Source organism: Crocodylus siamensis, chromosome 11, assembly GCF_052110815.1.
Source record: "Crocodylus siamensis isolate JL-2025a chromosome 11, ASM5211081v1, whole genome shotgun sequence".
Taxonomy (NCBI): Eukaryota; Metazoa; Chordata; order Crocodylia; family Crocodylidae; genus Crocodylus; species Crocodylus siamensis.
In genome coordinates, this window is record NC_143405.1 from 51,980,274 (window position 1) to 52,005,002 (window position 24,729).

General features: G+C 47.1%; 1 protein-coding gene across 1 annotated transcript in view; it reads left to right on the forward strand.

Annotated features, from left to right (window-relative positions):
- PLXND1 (plexin D1) overlaps positions 1 to 24,729 on the forward strand; it is a 117,637-nt gene that overhangs the window by 74,974 nt on the left and 17,934 nt on the right. The window contains exons 17-26 of the mRNA XM_090021360.1: positions 2,516 to 2,606; positions 3,028 to 3,303; positions 3,952 to 4,101; positions 9,115 to 9,229; positions 10,228 to 10,335; positions 11,797 to 11,909; positions 13,260 to 13,367; positions 13,873 to 14,003; positions 14,810 to 15,008; positions 23,083 to 23,229. Of these exons, the coding sequence (XP_089877486.1) occupies positions 2,516 to 2,606; positions 3,028 to 3,303; positions 3,952 to 4,101; positions 9,115 to 9,229; positions 10,228 to 10,335; positions 11,797 to 11,909; positions 13,260 to 13,367; positions 13,873 to 14,003; positions 14,810 to 15,008; positions 23,083 to 23,229 (1,438 nt within the window). The remainder of the gene's footprint in view (positions 1 to 2,515; positions 2,607 to 3,027; positions 3,304 to 3,951; positions 4,102 to 9,114; positions 9,230 to 10,227; positions 10,336 to 11,796; positions 11,910 to 13,259; positions 13,368 to 13,872; positions 14,004 to 14,809; positions 15,009 to 23,082; positions 23,230 to 24,729) is intronic.

Genomic DNA, 24,729 nt, shown 5'->3' on the forward strand with positions numbered 1-24,729 from the left:
AAGGGATGGGGGGGCCTTTCAGGGGTGGTGGGGAGCTGTGTGGCTTAGCCAGCAGCACCAGGGCCGGTACCAAAGCTCACAGGGCCAGGGTCACTGGGAGATGCTGTCTGGCAGGGGTGGAGGGGCTGTGACAGGCCACTTGGTACAGCACAGGAGCCCCAGCCCAGGGTGGGGGGTGCCACAGGCATCCCCTCCTCCCTCCAGCCCATGCCAGGGTTGGTCCTCCTCTGCCATTGCCCACGCAAGTCAGAGCTGCTGCAGTCCACTGCACTCCAGGCTGGGCAGCATGGGGGAACTTGGGGGTCCCCTCCAGCAGGGCTGGGTGGGGAGGCAGAGGGCTGCGTGTCAGAAGTGAGGGGCATCGGCAGGGCTGGGGGGACTGTGGGTTAGGAATGAGGGGCACTGGCAGCACCAAGGGGCTGTGGGTTGGGATTGAAAGTCACTGGTAGGAATGGGGGGCCTGCAGACTGAGAGTGAGGGGCACCAGCATGGGCTGGGGGGACTGTGGGCTGTGAGTGAAGGGCACTGGCAGGGCCAAGGGGCTATGGCTTGGGAGTGAGGGGCAATGGTATGGGCAGGGGCAGGGCACTCGCATATCAGAGTTACTCAGCACCACAAAGTAGCAGGGGGATGGCCATAGCTGGACCCATGCTCTAATGTGTGAAGGGAGCAGGGGGACCTCTGATTTTCCATGATAAAAACAAAATCAAATGCCAAAATATATAGGTATTTAGAATTTATTTTATTATAATGACTGAGGCACTGGTAAACTTCCAAATTGCTTTAAAATAGTCAATATATCAATAAAACCTTGTGCTAAATTGCTTACGATATATATATAGATATATAGATATAGATATATATATAGTGGTGTTTCATTTTAATCATGGAAAAATGCAGATTTTGGATGGTTTAATCAGCGAATCCAGGATTTTTTAATAGGCAAATATGCAATTTTTAAACAGAAGACGGATCCCTCCTTATAAGGCTTGTACTGTGCACAGTGGTTTGTTACTGGAGGGTTGCTTGTGAATTCTGTGCACACTAGTTCATTACTGCAGGTATCTGAGACTACACATCATTAATTAGGAATTAGTTTGGCTTATGACATTGCTAACCTCATCAGCATTAGCAGGAATAAAGGTGTTTAAAATGAACTGTGGATCCTAAATGGTTTCACAAACACAGAAAGCAATCGAGTCATTATCCACCTGAGTGCAGGAGGTCCACTGGATTAGCATGGCTAAAACACTCCAGCGTCCATAGCCAATAGCACATAAAGGAATGGTCTGGCCAGCATCGCACCCAGTTATCTCTGAGGCCGCGGCCCAGCTGACTGTGCACCCATTTTCAGCTGTGCTGCCTGCGGGCAGCCTACGGCACAAGTCCAGAATGAAGCTGGAATTCATTCCTTTGGAGTTGTAGTGGGCCACTGAGGTCACTTGGCCACCAGTCCTCAGCTGCAGACCTGCATACTAACACCACACAAGGACTTAGAGCATCCTAAATACTCATGTAGAAGGGCCCTGGATACCATACTCCTGAATGTAATGACATCTCTCCAGTCCTCAGACTAGTTCCCTGATACACCACCTCATTAAAGCAAATACAATTGGAGTGGGTAAGTGAAAGGCCCTGTGCAGACAGTGCAGAGCAAAGCTGGGAGGTTGTTGCTATTAACTGGAGGGGAAGAGCCACTTCTCCCTCCCCTCCCTCCCTCCCACCAGTAATGCGTGCAGCAGAGCCGTCTCGTTACTCCCTTTAATTGATTGCACATTGATGGTGCCACATTTCACATTCCAGAGGCATCGGGTCCAAAATGCAAAAGAATTTTTGCAGTTTTTTTCTAAATCAAAAAAGGGGTTTGGGAGGCTCAGGCTTTGTCTCAGTGCCTTGGGCTAGTTGGCTCCCTAAGTACTGAGCCCTTCATGGATGAACCAAGAGAATAAGTGCATGAGCTGGTGTCCAGCAAGTTGTAGGTTAACCCTTACATTGCCATTTCCCGGGAAGCCTGCTCCATTGAAACACTGGGAGGCACCTGGCACATGTACACCTTTTATCTGTCTATACCTGATAAGCCAAGCAAGTACACTTGCCCAGTCTATTCCTTGACCTGCCTAGCAGCAGAACAGCTTCATTTATCTGCCTGTGCCTGGTTTCCCCAGCAACCTCTGGGCATATCAGTACCCTGCCAGGAGCACTCTCAAGATCGCTGTCAAGCATGCTCCCTACCAGCCTGCCCATTCCCACTGCTCATGTGCCAGACCTAGAGATACAGCAGTGAAGTACCCAAAGGGTGCCCAAACTACCTCTGTCAGCCACTTCAGAGGCAGAGATCTCTACTTCAGGACAATGGGAAGAGAAGCGCTCAGCATGGCTGAGCGGGTGGGCAGGGTGTGCCCCTGGTCAATGCTTTTGAGCATACCAAAGGCACACTAAAGGCAGGACTCATGCACCATCAGAGATAGCTACTCTCACATTCTCATCTGTTTTGTTTTCCTTCCATTTCTTTCAGTGGAGGTAGAATCATCACCCTGGAAGGAAATGGGTTTGGGATGGTTCAGAACGTGTCGATGGTGGTTCATGGCATTGGAAAAGAAAAAATGGTAAGCATCCTTCCTCACTGTCGCATTAGAAGAGGGTCTGGGTCTGCAGGCCTGGCTATAGGAGATATTCTGAATAGTGGTACACCTTGTACATGGTCCCTAACCCTCTCTGCTGATTGGGGTTGTAGCTAGGATGAATCTGTTATGATCCTTAGCTCAGGAGAGTGACAGACCTAATTTATGCCCACGCACAGTAATTATTATCATCTGTGATGTTTACAGTGCCATCACTCGCCTGGTTCATCAGGGTGCCTAGCTTTGTGATTGGCACACACAGCTGCTTGTCAATCATGGCTAAGTAGAGCAGCCCTATCTGAGGTAGCTTCCCGCTAGGTAAAGGGGCCTGTCAGGACAGTTGCTATCATGTGGACGAGACTTGGGTGTATCCATGTTTGATCTGCACGCTTTTTCCTACTTTCAGAACTGTAAGGTTCACACCGACACTGTGATTACCTGCCCCTCTCCAGCTGCCTCCAACCTCACCACAGGAAGCAAGCCAGCACCTGTGGACTTCTACATCAATGAGCGCCTCTACGCCGATGACAGGCCAGCTCCTGACGAAGACATGTACCCCGAGGAGGCCCTGCACATCAGCAAATTCAGCCTGGAATACTATGCTGACCCTCAGTTCTTCACAGCCAGGAAGGAGAAGTGGATCAAACACCATCCCGGGGAGCCCCTGACTCTGGTTATACATGTAAGAGATTGACACTGACGGGGCCTCCTGACTTCTTGGCACTGAGACGTAGCCATGTCCTTGTAGGGAAGCTGTTCTACGGGCAGAGTGCCTAGACACCACAGCGATGAGCGCCTTATGAATGCAATCAGGGGAAGGGGTGAGGAGTGGATGTGGCTGGAATTAATTGGTGGCTGGCACGGGGAGGAAGAGAAATCACAGAAGAGGGGCCAGCTCATTCCTGAAGATAGTACTACAGTCTTCTCCTGAGCACATCAAAGAACTGGGAGTGTCCCTTCTTTCTAACTTCATGCATTCACCAACATGCTATCTAGGCACCATCTCCTTTATTCCTTTTCCTCCCCAGTCCCTGTACATTTGCTACATACAAAGAGAGCAAATCAAAAGCAGCGTTTTCCAGGCTTCATCAGGGCATTTTCCCCCTCTAGAACACATGCTGAGAAATGGTGAGGGACTGGAAACAGGACAATGGTGAGAGGGTGGGGTGACTGGAAGGGCTTGCAGAGCTGGAGAGGCAGCAGGAGATGCAGCAGGAGGTACAGCAAGTGTAACCAGGGCTGTCTCTGAAAAGGCCAGTGCATACAGGCCTAGCACTTTGGAGAACAACTAATTCATTTTGTCTTCCCAATTTTGTTTTTTTGGAACTAGAAAGAGTCTGACAACCTGGGCCTGGAAAGCAGCGAGTACCAAGTGAAAATTGGTCTCATTTCCTGTGAGATACAGATTGTTTCTGACAGAGTCATTCATTGCTCAGTCAATGAGTCGCTGAGCACCTCGGAAAGACAGCTGCCGGTGACGGTGAGTACTGGCCACCAGGAAGCAGTGAGCTTGCCAGGCAAGAATCCTCATTGTTTTAAACTTCATGCTTACCCTGACATCCTCAGGATTCACTGAACACCGGCCTGGCCAAATGTTCTAGGGAGTTTACAAAGACAAGTGAGAAGTGCTGCACCTGGGCAAAAAGAGCCACCAACACATTTACAGGCTGGGGGGTGACCTTCTCAGCAGCACAGCAGCAGAAAGAGATCTTGGAGTCATAGTTGACTTCAAGATGAACATGAGTCATCAGTGTGACGAAGTGATCAACAAGCCTAATTGCACTTTATCATGCATTAGCAGATGCATGGCGAACAGGTCCAGGGAGGTGATGCTTCCCCTCTATGTGGCACTGATCAGGCCGCAGTTGGAGTACTGCGTCTGGTTTTGGGTGCCGCACTTCAAGAGGGATGCGGAGAATCATGAGAGGGTTCAGAGGAGGCCGCCCATATGGTGAGAGGCCTGCAGGCAAAGCCCTACGAGGAGAGACTGAGGGACCTAGACCTCTTCAGCCTTCACAAGAGAAGGCTGAGATGTGATCTTGTGGCTGCCTATAAATTCATCAGGGGAGGGCAGCAGGGAATAGGAGATGCTCTATTTACTAGGGCACCCCCTGGAGCAACTAGGAACAATGGCCACAAATAGTCGGAGAGCAAATTTAGGTTGGACATTAGAAAGAACTTCTTCACAGCTAGGGTTGCCAGAATCTGGAAAGGGCTTCCAAGGGGGGTGGTGCTCGCCCCTAGCTTGGGGTCTTTAAGAGGAAGCTGCACATGCACCTGGGTGGGGTCGTCTGACCCCAGCACTCTTTCCTGCCCAGGGCAGGAGGTTGGACTCGATGATCTACTGAGGTCCCTTCCGGCCCTAACATCTAATCTGCTGTCTTCTTCAGTGGCTGATGAGGATGGACTAATTGGAAGCTGTTTCCATCTCTCATTTCCTTTGGTGAAATACTGACTGGTGCTGCCCCCCCACCCCTTCAGTTGGAGTTAGTAGAGACGAAAACCACTCAGGATTTTGCCTAATGATTGTATGACATCAAAAACACTGAGAAAAGCAGCTGTTAGTCTGTGGGCGACTGAGCAGATCTAGTCGGATGCCTGTAGCTGGTCCTGCTGGGTTAGACTGAGAACCATGTGGCTTCACTCTACATTGCAGAGGGAGATTCCTTGGTCCCAGCAGTTCAGGGTAAAATCCCATCATTTTTGCTTGCTCATGTGACATGAATTTGGGGATTCCCAGTTCAGTTTCCAGTCTTAGTCATTGGGATCCCTTGTTACCAGTCTCAGCAGAAGAGCTGTGAAGAGCACAGAGACCTAAGCTATATTCTCCTCACTTGGACTGGGATCCTGGCAGTATCTCCGGGGGGTGGATTGCAGTGAGCACAGCACTAGGATGCTTGCAGCTGTAAATCTTACGGGCAATGAAATGGGTGCTTTCCCCCAACACTAATCTCACTTCTGTGCCTCTTCTCAGTCTCACGGATCTCAAGGATCAGGAACTCCTGATTGTTCCTGGGACGGTTTTCACTTACCAGTCTTCATTGCTTCTTTTATCCAGAGAGTCCCTAATTATGCTCCTTTGCTTTCAGTTTCTTTCTTTTCCTATCCAGTCCCTTGGCTTCTCAGAAGCCAGTCTAAAGCTGTTCGCAGTTGGAGACAATATCTCCATCTGTGTCAGTGGCCTGAGAACCTGTAGTCTCCATCCCAGCTGAGTCTTTTTCCAGTAAATGTGTTAATATTGAATTGGCAAGAACACGCAGCATGGGCAAAGAGTGAGAATGTACAGAGGGATTTGAGGAATCTGTGGCCTGCTATTGCCCAGAAGCAGATTACCTCAGCAAAAATACCCATTGCTTCTATGGGGGAAGGTTTCTTATTCATTGTGCATACCCTTTGCACATGAAGCTCTGTTACAAAGACCCAAAACAAAAGCAGAAGTAACAACTCAAAATTTCCTAAGCCATTTTAATGGAAATGCTAAAGGAGGAAATTCCTGTTTGGTTTTTTTTAATGAGAACTGAAAGCCTGGAGAAATCTTTTAAGTGGGCTTGTGATGAACAGCTTGCTAGATTTGGTTTTGACAGAAAACATTCTGGGTAATGCCCTAGAGATTCATAAGCAAACATAGTTTCCCAAGCAAAAGAGGACAACAACACTTTACTAAAATAACAGCTGGTTATGAACCATATACCAGCAATAGAGGTGCAAGCAGATAACCAACTTGTGTCCAGACCTGTATGCAGCTATTACACCTTCAGATGTGGGCTGAGTTATATGCTGCTCACTACTTCATATGCAACAAGTGCCTTTTAGCGTATAAATTAATAGTACCTATTAATATTGGGCCAGATTTATAAAAAGGTCTGTGCCCAATTCCCATTACAAATGAGTCCATGCAAAATTTGCATCCAATCCATTACTGGTGTAGATGCTTCTGTGTGGATGATTAAATAGCAGAAATGCAGCTACAGTTGGGCATTAGCTATCTGGATGGTTGGATTTACCCCCCATAATTTGTTGTGAGGGCAACACATGGAAAGGCTGTGACCTGTTATGGGTAAAATTCTCTGATCCCAATGATCACTGAACTAATCTGCAAATCTTCCACTGACGTCAGCGGAAATTTCCCCAGATGGGACGAGAAGCCTGAGCGATGCATCCTCCATCAGCATTCTACAGCCCCACCATGTGGTAGAGTCAGGAAACTTTGCCGTTTAACCCTGACCTTAATTTCCTCTGACCCATAGACACACACCTATAAAACATCTATTGAATAGACATCTACCAAGAAACCCAAAGGCCTTTGGAGACCTTCAAACCTCCTTTTGTTTGTCACAGAATCATTTAAACACTGAATCTAGGATTTATACTACCTGGCAATAATGCAAGATTGACTGATATAAAACCTCCAGAGTGTGCCCTGCAAATTCCTCTCTCCCCATAAGACATTTTTAGGCAAAATACAGGAAAATCCTCCCTACCGTGTGTACTGCTTCTTACTGCCTGACACTGGATAGGTTCATGGATGCATGCATGCACTAAAGCCTGTACATATGGTGTGTATATGTATAGGCAAGTGTAGGCATGTGAGCATGCACGCACTTGTATATCATAACAACCCTTGCCTTCTTTATTCATTTTCTTATTTAGATTATAAAAACTATAGCTAGCTGATGGTCCCTTTTCTGCCACCAACAACAGGGCTATTATATTACTCAGCATCATTTTACAGCACCAGGGTAGTAGCAAAATTGCTCCCGTTGAAAATTACTGATTTCTGACGCACTTTGTAGTGAAACATATATTATCTGAAAAGCTGCCTAGTGGTAGATTCAGGTTTGATAGGTAGGTAGAGGTCAACTCATGGCCCAGAGCAGGGAGCGAAGAGGAGTAATTGTGCAGCCCAGCATTATTGGTCAGAGGCATTATTGATGAGCATGGGAATCCTGCTACCTCCAAGGGTCACAGGGATGTGCAAGGAGCAGTGCTTTATGGTAGGAACAGTGTAACATGCTCTTTTCCCCTCATAGTGCGTAGCTGGTGCCAAGGAGCAGGAGGAGGGCTCTGCCAGACCCAGTTCCCCCCTGTAATGTCAGCCTAAGACAGGGGGGAGTCTTTCTCTGCAGTTCTAGCAGATTGACTATGGCTACCTCCCAGGCAGAGCTGGCCCCATCCTTACAACGCTGCCCTACTTCTACATGCTACACAAGGCCCATTACTCATCATCCAGCCCATAGTCTGTATCCCATCCCTCAGCTACAGTGTGACTGAGACAGGAAGTTTTCAGTAGATCTTCACATCACCCCCTCTCCTGAAGCTCACTCCAGTTTCTGCTCTTGTTTCTATCTCGGTTCTAATTCCACTGGAGAAGTAAAACTCCCATTTCCAGAAGTGAAACCACCATGCACACTCAAGAGTTCCCATTGCCCTGATGAAGCTGTTTTCCTTTTGGCCCTCCATCCTCACCCACCCCCCAGGATCTCACAACCCTTCATAAAAAGTAATGAGTCAAACCTCACAGCTGCCTTGCAAGGTGCAAGGATGCTATTGTCCCCACTGCCCAAGGGGAGAAAACTGAGGTCTAGAGGGATTAGGGGTCACAGGATGCCACAGTGTCATAGGAAGTGTGAAGTACATGCCTGGGTTGGAGCCGTGGTCTGTTGACTCTCTGGTCGTATGTCTGAACCACAGTATGGCTGTTCCCCTAGTTAATAGTACAGTTATTGATTTTTCATTTCCCAGTTTAATTTTTTTCTTTCTGTGACTTTCAAGTCTCCTAACCCTGATATATGGTAGGGGCAGAGAGCACATTAGGCCTGGTGTTAAAGGGACACTGGCAAAGTGGGTGGTGGCTGAAGGCAGTCTGCTAATAAAGGAGGAAGACATGGTACCCTGTATAATTGTAAGTTCTTTGGAACAGGAATTTCTTTAATTCTGTGACAGCAGGGAACATTTAGAGATGGTCTATTAAGAGAGGAGGCCCTTTAATAAGGCATGTCCCTTGGACAAGGTTCACAGTATGGAGTGAATTAGCTAATGTGTCTGTGCCCCTGGCTTCTATTGGGAAGGACCTAACCCTCACTTATCCTGAGATACTGGAGGGAGTTTCTCCATCCTGCATCCAGCACTAGCTGGCAGCCGTCAGCCTCAGTGGGGTATATATGTGTCACTGGAAGCTGGCCAGATGGTGCAGCAGGCTTAGACTTACCCTGTCACACCAGCATACACTAGCACAACTGCAAAAGTGTTGTTTCCATTTTATGGTGCACATAAGAGGAACTGGGCCTATTCCATGCATGTAGAGCACCCTGCAGGCATTGGTAGTGATGGATACAGTGTCGGGCCCCTCGTGAAGACCGAGTACTGCTGAGACAACATGCGGTTAGCTCCCTTTTTTTTGGTGGGTATTTCCGCTGCATGGTCTGGTTCCTCTTGTGTTCCTAGCCACTTGTTAACTTACCACATGACCTCTTTCCTCCCTCTTCTTCCCTAGATCCAAGTGGGGAAGTTCAACCAGACAATTGCTATGCTGCACCTTGGGGGAGGCGAGACGGCCATCATCGTCTCCATAGTCATCTGCAGCGTCTTGCTGCTTGTGTCTGTTGTGGGTAAGGGAATGGAGAGTCCTGAACTCTTTGGCTGCATGGCAGTGTTCACACACATGGGATAACTTGCCCACACAGCTTCATTTCAGAGCCGAAACCAAGCCCTATCTCTGTGAACTCTGGGCATCTTTTAAATCTTAAACCAGATCGAAATTCAACAAATGATTTCTCTTTTCATAATGGTCCAAGCCTGTACCCTGAATCTAAGTTCCCCAGAATTGTACCTGGATCTGAACCCAAGTTTAGTCTGAACCTTTTCTAGTTCAGAGCCTCTTTCTCTATCCTCAAACACCTCATGGAGGTAAAGCTAGATATCTAACTGGGGGAAAGGAAAATGAAGAGAGCTAAGATCTGTTCACATCATAAGGATCGTAAGATTGGGTTCGCTGCTTCATATCTAGAGGAGACAATACAATCTACTAGCCTAGGCTATGTTCTCATTGGAAGCTGTTCAAAACAGCTGCGTCCTCTGGCCAGTTCATTTTTCTTTACCACATGCCTAGAATAACTGCAGGAAGAAAAGCATTGGGTCACAGTCAATGAGGTGTTCCCAATAAGGATTTCATTTATTTTTAATAAAAATTATTATATACAGTATTTATTAAAGAAACCACAGATCATTGGAAACATATTTCTGGAGGCCTAGGACCTCTTAATGGACACACACACATTATAAGACAGGTGTTACATCTCTTTACAGATATTTTTATTAATCAGCTGGAATATATTAATGTATAGTAAGTCTTGCAATATAGGTAACTTTCAGACCTAAATTTGAGGACAGTTGTGGTGTGATCATTAGGTTCCAGCTGGCTTGACTTAAGTTGTGGATAATCAAAAGCTATCTGATCAGATTTCATAGTGGTTAAGCCAAAAACTTCCAATTTTTTATACATAAAGGTGCATTCCCCTTAGGGGCCCTCACCAGTTTAGGTTCAAGTGACCAAAGGACCCTTTGTTACTTCCCATCTGAAATCTCTTTTTCCCTCTCTCTTCCCCAGCCTTGTTTGTGTTTTGCACAAAGAGCCGCAGGGCAGAGCGCTACTGGCAAAAAACGCTGCTTCAAATGGAAGAAATGGAGTCCCAGATCCGTGAGGAAATCCGAAAGGGTGAGTAGCTTTGATCAGTGGTGCTATTAACAGGGTGCAGGAGAGGTGAAAGGGCACAGTGGGGGAGAGGTGACACCTTTCCAGGTTCTCAGGATCCTCAGCAAACTGAGTCATCTTTTACTGCAAAACTGAAATCAGAATCATTTGTAAGGGTCGGGGATGGGATAGGGTAGGGAAGGGCATTCGCCTCACACACAAAGATGCGGATGTGAGATCCACCATGTATAATGATACTTAGCTGCAGCAGAGAGCTGCTAAAATAGGGGTGGGCAAAATATGGCCCATGGGCCAGATTCCTCCAGCCCATGGCAGGTCTCTCAGTCCCACCTGGCCCAGGTGCTGTGATGCATCTGGCTGCCCCCAGGCATGCAGCACGGCTCAGGTGGCTCCGTGGCTGGACTGCATTTCTAGGCAGCCCAGGCAGCCATGGCTCACTGGCTGCCAGCACTGGCCCCAGCCCCATGGTACTGGCAGGGAACTAACTACATATACAGCCTTGACCCAGGGCTGGCCCACCCTACGCCTGTGCCCACACCCACTCCGGACCTGCCCCAACTGGAGCAGATCAGCTCTGGAGCAGCTAGGACCTGTGCACAAAGCCCTGACCCTGACTTGCCTCAAGCCTGCTCCAGACCACCTGCCCACAGTGAGCAGCAGCAGCTGTGGTGGTGACTGGGCAGAAGCTTCTGCTGGGCATGGGGGAAAAACGTCCACCTCTCCCTCACCACCTCTAGGCCCTTCTTGCTCCAGCTGGACAGAGCCCATGTCCGGGCTGCCCTGCAGCTCCTCTCTGCTGCTGTCACCAATGCCTCTGGGCCACCCCAGTGGGGCAGCAGCTTCTGCCCAGCCACCACCATACATCATGGACAGGCAGGCCGGAGTGAGCATGGGAAGGGCTGGGGCTGGAGCTGTGCACACTGGTCTGGAGGTGGTCCATCCTGTCCAGAGTGGGTACCAGGTGGGCCAAGGCCAGGGCCAGGGCTGTGCACTGAGCTGCTGCTGGGCACGGACGGTGGTGGCAAAAAGAAGCTGCAGGTTGTATGGACTCCAGGTTGTTCGGGGTGGGTGGGGGTGTTGACTGACCCACAACAGTTCCCCAGAACTGCCTACGTGGCCTGCGGTCCCAAATAATTGCTTGCCTCTGTACTAGAAGTTCACATTAACAAACACTGACAGGCATCTCCTGTGAATCTCTGTAGAAGACACTGACCCTTTGTTCAGTAGGGCCAAACCCTCCAGGGCCTATCTGTAGGGAATGGGAATCTTGGGTAAAAAGTGTAGGATTTAGGGCATAGTGCTAATGTAGAAGCCCTAAATACAGTCTGTTGCCCTGCACAAGGAAAACAGGGTGGGGAAGCAGAAAAGATGAGCTGCGGCATACATAAGCACTGGGCTTGTCAGTCACCTGCCCTGGCTGCTAGGCCCTGTGGGTCTCACAGTCTGCACCTCTCTTTGGATAAGGTTTTGCTGAACTCCAGACAGACATGACAGATCTAACCAAGGAGCTCAACCGCAGCCAGGGGATCCCGTTCCTGGAATACAAGCACTTTGTGACTCGGACCTTCTTCCCCAAAGTAAGAAAACATCAGTTGTCTCAGACACCCAGTCATTCCCATCCCTTTCCTAACCTTGAGAAAAGCTCACTGTAAAGCACAGCTTCTTCACGCTTGTATACCTAGGTGGCATTTATTTCAGACTCAGTCACCATCAGAATGGCAGCCACAGCATGAGTCCAGCCTGCTTGGTGCTTGGATGGGAAAGGGTGTTTAGATGCCACCCACCAAGCAGGGGACTATGTTGGGAGCACTGCACTAGAGCACACCACCCCTACTCCATACACACTTAACCCTCAAGCAGATGCAGCGTCACCACCTTAGTTTAGTGTGGGGGGTGTGCCATACAGCTCACTCTCCCAGAGGAGTTTCTTTTGGTTGACACGCAGCACTGCACTGAGGCAGGTGCATTGCATCCATATCTTGAGTGCAGCCTGGAAGGAACAGGTGTGGCCTGCTTCACCACAGCACTGCGACACTGTAGACACATCCTCCTGTCCTGTGATGAAGTGGTGCCAGCAGGATGTAATTGCTGCTGGAAGAGCTGTCTTTGAGGGGAGAAGTAAATACAAGGCGTTCACATGACCCCATCTGTAACCCCATCTGTGGGGTGTGGTTCTGGTTCCTGTTGCGGCCCCATGCACCGCAGTTGTGGTAGCAGAGTGCAGACATGCTTTTCTCTCCTGGGGGAGAGATGTGGGGTGTCATGCTCTTGAGACAGCTCTCAGAGACCAATTCTTACCAAAATCATTCCTCCAGCTTCACACCGCACACAACAAAGTCTTTTACCTCCAGGCCTGAGCCACTGCACAGTGCCAGTGTGTTCTGTTAAACAGCAGGCATGCATCACTCCCAAAGCAGCTGCGTTTCAGTCTGCAGAGTGAAAGGATGAGTTTTGTTTGCAGATGATTTCATTAGTGCTTATAGTTCACGTTTCAAAGATACCCGTGCCTATACATATCTGGGCACTAGACTCTTCAGTCATGTATTTCAACATTTTCCCCTTCTGTCTGGAAATATGCATATGTTAAAATACCCAGGAGTCATCTATTTTGACTTCCTCCTATATAATGCGTGCTCTACTGGGATTTTGTAGCTGTCAGATAAGTGTGTTCACAGCCTCCCTCCTGTAACAGCCTTGTTTCTGTTTAGACATATGCCTCCACCCCCTTCTTGTGTTGTTTGTTCATTCACAAGGCCCCTGCCAACTGTTTAAAAGCTCCCGAAGACCCACCAAAGCATTTCTTCTTGATGGGTGGCCTCAAGTCCCAGTAACATTTCTCTTCATCTTATTGACAGTGTTACCCTGCCCATGTGTGGCCAGGGGGAGAGGAATGTGGTCTCATTTATGCTGGCTCTGTTCTGTTGCAGTGTTCCTCGCTGTACGAGGAGCGGTATATTCTGCCTTCCCAGCAGCTCAACTCCCAAGTGGGGTCTCAGGTCCAAGAAACTCATCCCTTACTGGCTGGAGAATGGAAGGTGAGTAACCCATGGGAGTAACCTGAGCTGTTTCTAACAATGGTCTTATGTGTTGACATGTCCTTTTCTGTGGCGCTTAAAGAATGTTTGAAGGCACAAAACAACCGCCGGGAGAACAAAGGCATGTGTCATCTGATCTGTTTTTGCTGGTGGCAGGAGATGGAGCTGTGAAGTTGTGTTCGAGGGCTGTAGGATCGCAGCCAATGAGATCCTCTTTGTCTTGGGCTTTTCTGGTTGACAGTTTGCCAGGATTTATGCCGTTTCAATCTAGGCCACAGTTCCTTTGTGAGAATGACTCCCACAGAACAGATCAAAATGCTGCAGCAACATGTTTCCCCACCACCTGTTCTTATCTAGAGAAGAAGCACATACCAGATTAGGTCAAGGGAGGGGGAACCTCTGCCTAGTAGTCCTGCTGAGCACACCCATGTGAGTGAAATAGGATCAAGGTTGGTGAAGAAGTCAAAAGACAGCCTCCTCAGCTAAGTCTCTGTTTTTTCTTTAGATTCCAGAAAACTGCAGGCCCAACATGGAAGAAGGAATCGCACTGTTTTCCACCTTGCTCAACAACAGGCACTTCCTCGTTGTGTTTGTCCACGCTCTTGAGCAACAGAAAGATTTTGCTGTTAGAGACAGGTAAGGGTTTCCTGAGACAAGAGCTGCCCTGAAAGCGCCATGGGCAGCCAGCGCTAGAGATCGATATCCTCTTTATCCAGATACTGGGTGTGCTGCAGCAGTGCAAGCCTAATCCTGACTCAGAGACCATTCCTAGCCTCAGTGTGGAAGTCAGGACCCATGGCCCATTTGGTTTCCTGGCTTGACCACTGAGCCTACCAGCAGCGGCCAGGTAGCATCACACCCAACCAGCTTCCAAACTGAAATTTGGCAACTTATTTCACATAGGCCTCTGAGCACTTGTCACCGTAGTGGTCACAGCTCTTGGCCTCTACTGGGCTAGTTTCACTTAAACAAATGAAAGAGGCCATTACCAGACCCTAAGTCATCTGGTCACCATGCAGTACTCTTTGTTTTCTTTGGCAGTTGCGCTACATTGGTTTTCTACCCACATAATGGAGCCTGAATGTTGAAAACCTGCTATTTTATTTGATGGGAGTGTCAAAAAAGTCTGGTGGACAGCTTTGCCTGGTATAATTTGCCTGAATAGACTTGTTGTCCTTGGCAATACCTCACGGATGAGGATGATTACTCCCGCAGGTCAAGTACAGGATTATATATGAGTCCTTTAAATATAGGCTTGTACCATATTTACCATAAAGAATGCACAGGCCGAATATGAGACCCTATAGCGCTGAGAATGTGAGACTTCAACGCATTGGTGAGGATTCATGAAAAAGATCAGAACTATGGCTGTGATCTTGAATTCTTTTGATGTTTTGGCTTTGTAGAATTAACCCAATAATCCTTCTTAACTGCCTTTTCAGGTGTAATCTGGCCTCCTCGCTCACTATTGCCTTACATGGGAAACTGGAGTATTACACCAGCATCATGAAGGACCTCTTGGTGGATCTTATAGATGCCTCCGCTTCTAAAAATCCCAAGCTTATGCTGAGGAGGACGGAGTCTGTGGTGGAAAAGATGCTCACAAACTGGATGTCCATCTGCATGTACAGCTATCTCAGAGTAAGCTAAATACAGCAGTTCAAGCTCTGTGTTGTCCACCTGAGGTTTTAGGGTTTTTGGTGGGAGGTATGAATTAGCTGGCGATCAAGTGCCTACACGTCTGGGTATGCCAGGACATTGGAGTCATTGTTGATTGCCTAGTCACTAGTGATTGATGAGCTCTAGGATCCTCAAAGGTTTAGGTGGAGCAAACAGATGTTTCTTACATTCAGATGTTTCTCTACTATTATCTGGATACCTTCAGCCTGGAATGTCTCAGAAGATCAGATGTCAAACCTAATTTTCTAGTGTGGCTTAGATTTTCCAAAATCACCAGTGGAATAGTTCTCTCACCACTTATCAGGATATTTGTGAGCAGATCCAAAGGGATTTTTTTTAAATACAAAAGCAGCAAACCAAAATGGGTTTTGAGTTTTTAGTCAAAGACCCACTTACTTCTTTCGCCTTGGCAGTGTGCAATACCCCCCTCTCTTGAATGCCAGGGCACAGAATACTGAGACTGACAACAAAATACATTACGTACAAACTTGATTTGCTGGTTGCTACTCTCAAAAAGGAGTATATTTGTGAACTGACTTCAGTCAACCAGAGCAGAGAGGTAGGGGAGTCTGCAGACTTAGAGTTCCAGGTTTTGCTCTTCCTCTGTGCGGGTTCCCACTGGGATCCAGTTGCCCTTCACAAGACCTCCCATCTGCTTGGAATTCCAGCTCCAGCCACAGGCAAAGGGAGAAAAAATTATTTGGGGGGGCTGAGTGTGTGCATGTGCATCCCCCACCCCCCGCCTAGCAGGTAAGTCTGTGGGGGAAGGGCCGTTGGGGGTGCAGATTGAGGCTGCCGGGGTGAGGGAGGGAGTCGGGCAGGGGCTGGGGTGAATGGGGCCCCGGTGAGGTGGTGGGACAATCAGGGGGGGCTCATCCAGGAACAAAGGGGGGCTCCCACCATTGTGCACACCCCAGCAGAAGCCGGGGGGGGCACATGCCCCCCCGATCTGTGTGCAGGGCAGAGGCAGCTGCCCCTGTGCACTGGGCTTTGCACCCTGCTGCCTTGAGAGCCACGCAACACCACGTGTGTCCTGCCACTGAGTGGGCAGGGGCGCGGCACAGCCCAGCAGCAGCAGGCACGTGGAGTCATGCCGCTCCCGGGGCAGATGCAGGGGGGCTCAGAGCCTAGCACGCAGCAGCAACCACCTCCACCCTGCACACAGATTGGGGCGACTTGTGCCCTCCAAGCCTCTGTCATGCACAGCAGCAGGAACCCCACCCCCCCCGGACCCTTAGAGGAGTCTCCCAGGCTCCAATTATCCCACTACGTGGCCCAGCCGGGCCCCATTCACCCCAGCCCGTGCTCCTGCCCCTACCTGTGCCCTGCTCCCTCCCTCACTGTGGGGGCCTCAATCTGCCCCCTCTCCCAGCCCTTTCCCCTTCACAGAATGGACTGGTATTTACCTGCTATGCTGGGCAGCCAGTGATACACATGCCAGGCTGTGTGCGCACCCCTCCCCATCTCTGTTGCAGCTACCCAGAGCCTGTGTCCAGGTTGCCTTGCGGCCCTATCCAGTGCACCACATTTTGGGGGGTTGAGCCCCATTAGCCCTGGCTTTCCACCACTTATGGCTCCAGCATTTGCCAATTCTGGATACTTCAGCAGTGGGGGTTTCAGAAGAACTGAACAATTACCTAAGTCTAATCCCTGGGGAGTCGCTGGGAAAATGCCCACTGCATTCTTGTCAGGGAGTACAGATAGGCCACTATGAAGGTTTTTTCAAAAATTGCTCCTTCAAGTTCTTCTTATTGTATAATATTTGTAATAATTGTAATATTATATGTATCACAGAAGCAACGCAATACTGTGTAGGGGTATACTGTGCTCAGACATACCATGAGTTCTTCTGATCCCAGCTGACAATCATTTTATATCCTGAAGGTTGAGAATTTATAACCTCATACTTTTACTGTGTCATTGCTGGCCAATAATATAACAGTTAAAAAGAAATATCAGAATAGGAAGGTCTGGGCTGATGGTAATAGGAGTCTAGCTGTCCCTAGGAGGAACTGTGGAAGGTAAATGTTTACATCTGTTGTGTCTATGCATGCAGTAAGAGCACTTTGCAAAAAAAAAAAATGCTGACCTTTCCTTTTGGAGACCACGTGCAAGACAAGGGAATTGTATTGGCATCTGATCCAACCCAAAGTAACTGCCTAATTTCTGCTAAAAATGGACATTGTGCAAGAAAGCTTTCTGAGACAAAAAGTTGAGTTTTATCATGTGGGACTCGGGACTTGGAAGTTTTACAAAGGAAATTAACAGCAATTGCAGATCTTACATGGTTGCAAGTTCTAACGTGCTGTTTTTTCCTTGTGGCACTGTGCCCCCTAAACAAACAGAAAGAGCTGCCATCTGACAGCCCTATGAATAGAGACCACTGATCACACACCTTCTGCTCATCAGATTGGTTGGTGTATTGCCTCAAAGACATGGCTCAGTCCACGGAGCGAGGGCACAGGAAACATAGCTGAAAGAGAGCGAGCCACAGATTGTGATTCATAAATGTTAATATAAAACATGAAGCTGGCGTGTTCCTTCCATCCTCACTCTGGCTTTAGCCCAATAGAGAGGAAGATAAAAGACAGATGTTACATAAAGAAGCTTATTCTGAATGAAGACTGTGATAATGCTTTAATTTTATGGCATCCTGGGGAGTATACCAGACCTGGCAAAGGTTGAGGGAAACCTACAGACAGCACGAAACTGAAAGGAAAGCTGTAACAGGACCGCTGTCTTTCGGGTCTTGTTTGTCCTGCTGCAATCTTTAGTGGAAGGAGAGGCAGCAATGACAGAGAGCCACTTGTGCTGCTCAGACCCTTTGCATGTATTATGTATCAATATAAATAAGCATGGCAGCTTCCATTGACTTCAGCTTGACTAGCGAGTGCTCAGCACTTCTGAAAAATAAGCCATAAAGGACTTTCCGTCTGAGTAGTGCAGTTATTACTCGTCCCTGTAATTGAGTCCATCTGGGTGCTTAGGGTGCAAGTGTTATGTCTCATTAAAAGCAGAGTGTCCCCTGTTCCACACTGTGGCACTGACCGACAAGCACAACACCATGACTCACTGGCACAACTTTCTGTGGTGCACAGATGTCTCAGCCAGGTCCAGATCTAGCCTGAGCCTGTGAAATCAGGCACAGTGGTGACCTGAAGGCAGCATTTCAGGTTCTGGGTCTCCTGTAGCTTTTTTCTTCTCTCCCTTCTCTGGTCCAGTCTCAGATAATAAAGGTAATACTGATAAAACTCAGGTGAGGACTGCCAAGTGCCTACTGATTCCAGGTACCTCCATTTTTGGATGCCTAACCTAGGATGCTAAAAAGGACAGATGCTCAACGCTTTCCATCAAGTCACCATAAGTCTCACCCAGAATCACTAGTCACTTCAGAAAGGCTTGGCCTTTAGACTGCATGTGAATACAGGGCTTTCCAGGGCTATTTGCTTTGCTCCTCTTATGAAGCTTTCCACGTATAGTAGCCCCTCTGCCCATGGAAAAATAAATTAGTTTATTAGGTTTATTCGGATATTTAGGAAAAAAAATTGCTTTAGGTCTTTCCTCAGTCCTGGTACTTAAGAAAGAAAAGGCAGTGCTGTGTTGGAGGCTTTTCTTTCTTTCTGCTTCACTCAGCCTCATGGCTGGTTTGAGTTATGTTTGTGGTGTTGGTACAGCTACTCCATTCACTTAGAGAAGCTGTCACTTCTTTCAAGGTTTTGATATCGTGTTACCAGTGAGCTCAGAGCATCCACTGCCAGGCACAGGTGTTGTTGGCCTACTGGGCAAATGTGTCTTCAAGTATTACCTACGCTCCATAAGAGAGATCGGTGTGCTGGAAGGTACACTGATCCTTTGGCTCTCACTCCCTTGGGACAGGCTCATGCCATTCGCTTTTCTATCCACTCCACCGCATGGTGTTTGTATGTGGCCAGCCTGAAGCTACAAAAATAAAAGCTATTGTTCTGCTTTTCACCACAGCATATTTCACTTCTTGTGAAATATAAATGTCTTGGGGTCACTGTGGAAGAACAGCTTCATTTTGCAGAGAGCCGTGCCTCTCTCATCTATCCCAGAATTGCTTTGCTGAGGGAGACAGAAGTCAGGAGACTTTGTCAAAGGAAAAACCGTGTCCTGCTGACATGCTGAAGAGGGAAGAGAGTCCATGAGAATGAGAGGTCCGGGGGGGCTGTTCCCAGTGGCAAGAGATGCAGAGGAGAAGGTTTCTTTGCAAACATCAGCCAGATAGTGTGAGAGGGTAGAGGGGACTCTGTTGCTGGACAAACGAACAAGGCCAGGGCAAAGGAGAAACAAAGGGTCTGATTTGGGCATAAAGAAATGCAAATCCCTTCAAATCATGTGAATTGCCCTCAAAGTCTGTAACTTCCATTACCAGCGATGGTCAGACACCTCCATTGTGCAACTCATTTGTGCAAAGCAAACCCACTTCCTTTCACACAGGCAGTTTTTGGTAAAGAAATTTACTGGCCTTCTTGCAGCACTGGACCATGAGACATATGTGACGATGGGTCTGGTTTTAGTTCTTGAATTATCCACATTAATCACAATGTCTATTTGAAACAGCTGCTCTAAAAGGTCCCTTCAGTTCTACAGTGGAAAAATTCCAACGGCTTGTATTTTCCCTTGTAAGTTAACGTTACATGGTTTAAACATTTGTTTTATATTAATGCTCTGCTAAACAGTTCGTCCATTTGTATTGTTGGGGAGAAAGGTTTCATAGCTGTCTGCAAATGGAGAAAGCACTCTTTACAAAATTTAAGACATCGAGTCACGGTTATGAGGGATCTAAACACATCTACCACCTCCTGAATCAGTGGAGATACCATTATGATAACAGTGGATTTGGCTGTGTGTGCTCCACATGTTGGATGGGGAAACCTCAGGAAGCTGGGGTAGGTTCAGACAAGTACCTAAAAGTTTGTAAAGCTTATGCAAATGATTGAAATCTCTGAGTCTGCAAACCTGAGCTGGGCGGCTGAAGTGAAATTATCCATGTCACTACCTGCTACCATTGCTTAGACTGGAAATGCCAGAAGAAGAGCCATTGCTAATTCCTCTGTGCCTGACCCCAGATGGAACCAGAAAGCTCAGAGATTAAATGAAAATGGACAGCAAAGAAATAGCTAGAGGTGGAATATAGTGTTTACAGCTGGAGATTGCCCCAGAACCTGGGTCGGGGGATGGATCTGGATTTGGTTCCTCCCATTACAGAAATGGCAAGTTATTCCAAAAGTCAGGATCTGAAGCAGCACAGCGGTCTTTGGACCAGCAGCTTGGGTTTGGGGCCATCTCTAATATGCAATCCCTTCTGTCAGTGTTTGGCAAGCTCTCGATTAGCCAGAATCTTCTGTGAGAACTAATTTTCACTGGGCCTTTGGAATAAACAAGAGTTTTCCATTGCCCCCTCCCCTGACTTCCCCAGGCATTTTGGAAATACCTCTAATACACTCCCAGGAGGTGATCTCTAATGACACATCAGCCTCATTAATGCAGTAGTAACATGCAAATCCAGTCTGTGCTCTAAATCTTTTTTTTTTTTTTTATTTCTCCAACTCTCTGTTTAAATCCTGGCATATAAAAATCCAGCACCACATATCATGCACAGAACAGCTCAGATGATGCCAACCTGCACCATGCTTTTCATTACTGCAAATTATTTTAGTGCCCAAGCTAAATCGAAGAGCCTATAATGCTTCAGTCAGAAATTATAAAGAAGGCTCATTAAAAAACATGCACAATAGGCAGAAAAAAGGCTTCAAAATGTGTTTAAAAAAAACCCCAAACATTTTTCTCCTGAATCAGCACTGATCTTTGCTAGTTAAACTTACTTCTCATAATAGCCAACTCCAAAGATGGTCTTGACTGGTTTCCAAGCCTGTTTTCCCCAACAACACTGTAAGGTTCCAAGTTAACTATTTTATCTGCAGCCCCTGCCCACCCAGCCTCCTTTCCCCATCTTTGAAATTTGCTGTCTGATTAACGCTTTTGCAGATTTCCATAACAGCTCACAGCTCCTGGGTTTCAAAGCCAAGAAGACAAACACAGAAATAGCATCTAACAGCCTGAGCATTGTAGTTTATTTCCTGTGCAGTAGCTCTGATGGTTAGACCTTGATCTAACCATTGCATTAAGGTCTGAAATACCAATCGCAGTTATTTCTAGGCTCTTTTTTTCCTCAAAGGCATGTTTAGATACTCAAGAGTTGGTCCCATGGTCAGAGCCAGCCAGTAAGATAGAGGTTAGATGGAAGAACTAAATAGAAACTCTCTCAACAGAATTCACACAGTAGATTTTTGCTGGCAACTTTATGACTAAGGTATAATATATCTCTCGTTGAGATTTTGGAAGAGTTTGAAAACAGGAGCAATGAAAAGCATTCATGACTTGCATGATGTAAGGAGTTTAAAGAGAGTCTCTGGACCAGAAATTCAAATCTAGACTGAGCCACTTCTAAACTGGGTAGGGGCTGAATCCAAATGCCCACAAGCTCCTTCTAAAGTTGCAAGGGGAGGTGGGGGGGTAGGTCTGAATGTAGCACGTAGTTTCACCCCTAGCAAAGGAATCCCTGATTCATCACAAGGTCAGCGGGAAGACTGTTAAGCAACAACTGCAGTTTGGTGTGGTTACAAGAGCCCCAAAATCCAATCGCATCCGTGATGTAAGGAGGTGTATTTGCATGTTCCTACTGCAATGTGGACTCAGCTTTAATGTCCCTGACTCCTGCCCTTCTCTATGAACCAAAATCCTCTCAATGCCTTCAATTTTCCCATCTCTAATCAAGACCTTTGACATCTCTCATTCCCATAAGAACCTCATCCAATACACAGCCATACCTTCCTCCATGCGCAGTGTTAGCTCTGCCATTGTGATTACTGATGCTCTGTTCCAGAGGAGTATGGCAGGAAGCTGAACTCCCCCAGAAGATCCAAGTAAAGTCTCCACTGATCCTAGGAAATGTTGCCCTTGGAAAATTAAATATATTCTCCATGGCACAGATGGCATGTGCCCACCTACAGCCTTACTGTAGCATCTTCACATCAACTGTACTGAGTACAGCAGAATCAAAACTGACATCAAACTAATTGCTTTAGCAATTATAAGGCAATTAGAATAGAAGAATCACTGAGTCTTAATTAAGAAGCAGACTGAACAGGATCTAGCAGCTCCCAGTTCAGAAATATCAAAATAATCTGATATCTGTTGTCTTGGGGAGAGTTTCAGATGGCAAGGATGCATGTGTGAGTCTGTGTGTGTATGTGTGTGTCTGCTTCAGAAAAAAATACAAATGTGTAATAGTTTGCACTTGTCTCATTTGAAGAAAATTACACATGAACATTAGGCAGGACGGGATGTTCTCCAGTACTGAAAAGTCTCTTAAGAAAATACATTATGTTTCTAATGCATCCTCTGGAATGGATGTATTGCATATGAGTGGATCAGAAAAGTGGGTATAAATACATGGAGGTGAGCTGTATGGAGGATGGCCTTTATTGTTGTTGATGACTTGCAGCCTCATAATGAACCGTACGCCAGAGGGGATATAGTCATGCTGAATGTAGTATGCAATTCACTGCTTTTTACCTAAGACTGCAATCTGGTTCTGACCCAAAAGGCAGGATCTTGCCCATCCATGGTAACCTTGTTCAGTTGTATGGGTCAGCATGATTTAAACAATCACATTTTGCCTCCCTAAAATTCCAGCTCTGACTTTACATGGACTTTACATCCATCATCCTTTCCCACTTCCTGTCCTACCTGCTGTATACTACTGTTGTGCATTGTCAGGGCTTGACCCTGAGAAGTACCAAGCAGTTTTTATGAGATAATGAATGCCTTCAGTTCCCAAGACATCTGGTGGGAGCTGAGAGCACTGAGTACTTTCCACAGGTTTCTCAGCACCAGGTATGAATCAGTCCCATACTCACACTGTAAATGGTCAGTATTATGATGCAAAGAATCTTGCAGTCTGAAGGATTTTCCAGCGCTTATTTATTTACTTTATTTCCTTTCCCTCCAGGAGACAGTTGGGGAGCCCTTTTTCCTCTTGATCTGTGCTATCAAACAGCAAATCAACAAGGGCTCCATTGATGCCATCACTGGCAAAGCCAGATATACCCTCAATGAAGAATGGCTCCTGAGAGAGAACATCGAGGCAAAGCCAAGGGTAAATGAGTCTTGTATACCTCAGTGAATCCAAGTGATACTATATCTGGATTCTGCAAGTATCTCGCTACTATTTAAAGATCAGTTTGCCATTGCAGTCTGCAGACGTTAGTGTATTAAAGTGAAGATGTGCAAAACACGTGTGTAAGTGTGCACCTAGCAATCGGATCAGACAGTTGTGCACAGGAAGGATTTACCATCTCCATACAGTTACCCACTTTGAATGTGTAATTGTAATAATTTGTCCCAGGTAAACATACAGCTGTGCATGTGCTCTGTATAGGCAATGGTATGTCTCACTTTATAATGACCTAGAAAAAAGGGACAAGAGAGAGATCCAGTCTGTCTCTTGGGTGGCTCAGACAAGGGCGGGGAGTGACAAATAGATATGCAGACTGCTCGTCAGCAATGAGAAGGGTCAAAAACAATAATCTGCGACTTCGTTGCCTGTGAGAAGTTGCCAGCTGTAAAGCTGGAGGCCTGGTGTAAAGGCTTTTTAGAGGAATTGCACTGAAAAGTGATCTTACAAACTGCCTTCCCCAGGGAATAAGACAAGACTACAAAAAGTGCCTACTTGAAGGGACTTTGTTTCTGACAGAGCATGCAGCGGACAGACCTTTCCAGAGCCTGGCCAAATTCTGGTTTCAATTAAGCTAGTATAAATCTAGAGCAACCCCACTAAAAACAATGGGGCTTCTCCAGATGCGCACCACTGTAACAGAAAGCCAGATCAGGCTGCCTGTCCTGAGCTGCATCTCCGCAGATTCCTGTAACCAATTGGCCTGTAATTTACTGCACAGGCTGAGGGGGGTTAGCAGCAGGACACTAGGTATTAACTTTCTCAGCGGAGATGGTAACTTCCTATGTCTGAGCAGGAGAAGCTTTGCTGACCCTTTACATGCCAGTAACAGGAATAAAAGCTAAGTGTAAATTATGCAGCTGGGAAGAGGGTGAGACTAGGAGTTGTTCAGACTCATTGTCAACCCTTCCCCCTGCCAGGCTGCTGGTAACTGAAGTACTGCTTTAAAAGCCATCTGCACATTACACTTTAGAAGAAAAACAAGATTTCATTAAATGTTAAAGGAAAATGTGATGCGATCTGTGCACTTATACCCTGTTCATCACCCTGCACGCTGGAGGAGTCTGCTTCCCAGGGACACTCTGCAAAGGAGCCCAAGGGCTCTGGGCACCAGCCTTGAGCTCCTGTGAAAAGTCAAGGCACAATTCTTGGATGTGCCCCTTATTTCACACCTGCAAACGTGATGGTATTCAGATGCTTTCCTGACTGTGCCTGTAAATCAGGCAGTTCGACATCTTAATGATATTAATTGCACACATAATTGCACCCATAATTATTTGCATCCAAGCTGTGGGCACAAAATAGGAGCTAAGGCTGAGGTCCTTTCAGACTCATACCCAGGATGTTGGCAGACAGGTTAGGGTTGTACTAATTAGAAAGTGGCTTTTGATGAGACAGCCACCTTTCCTGCCCCATGATTGG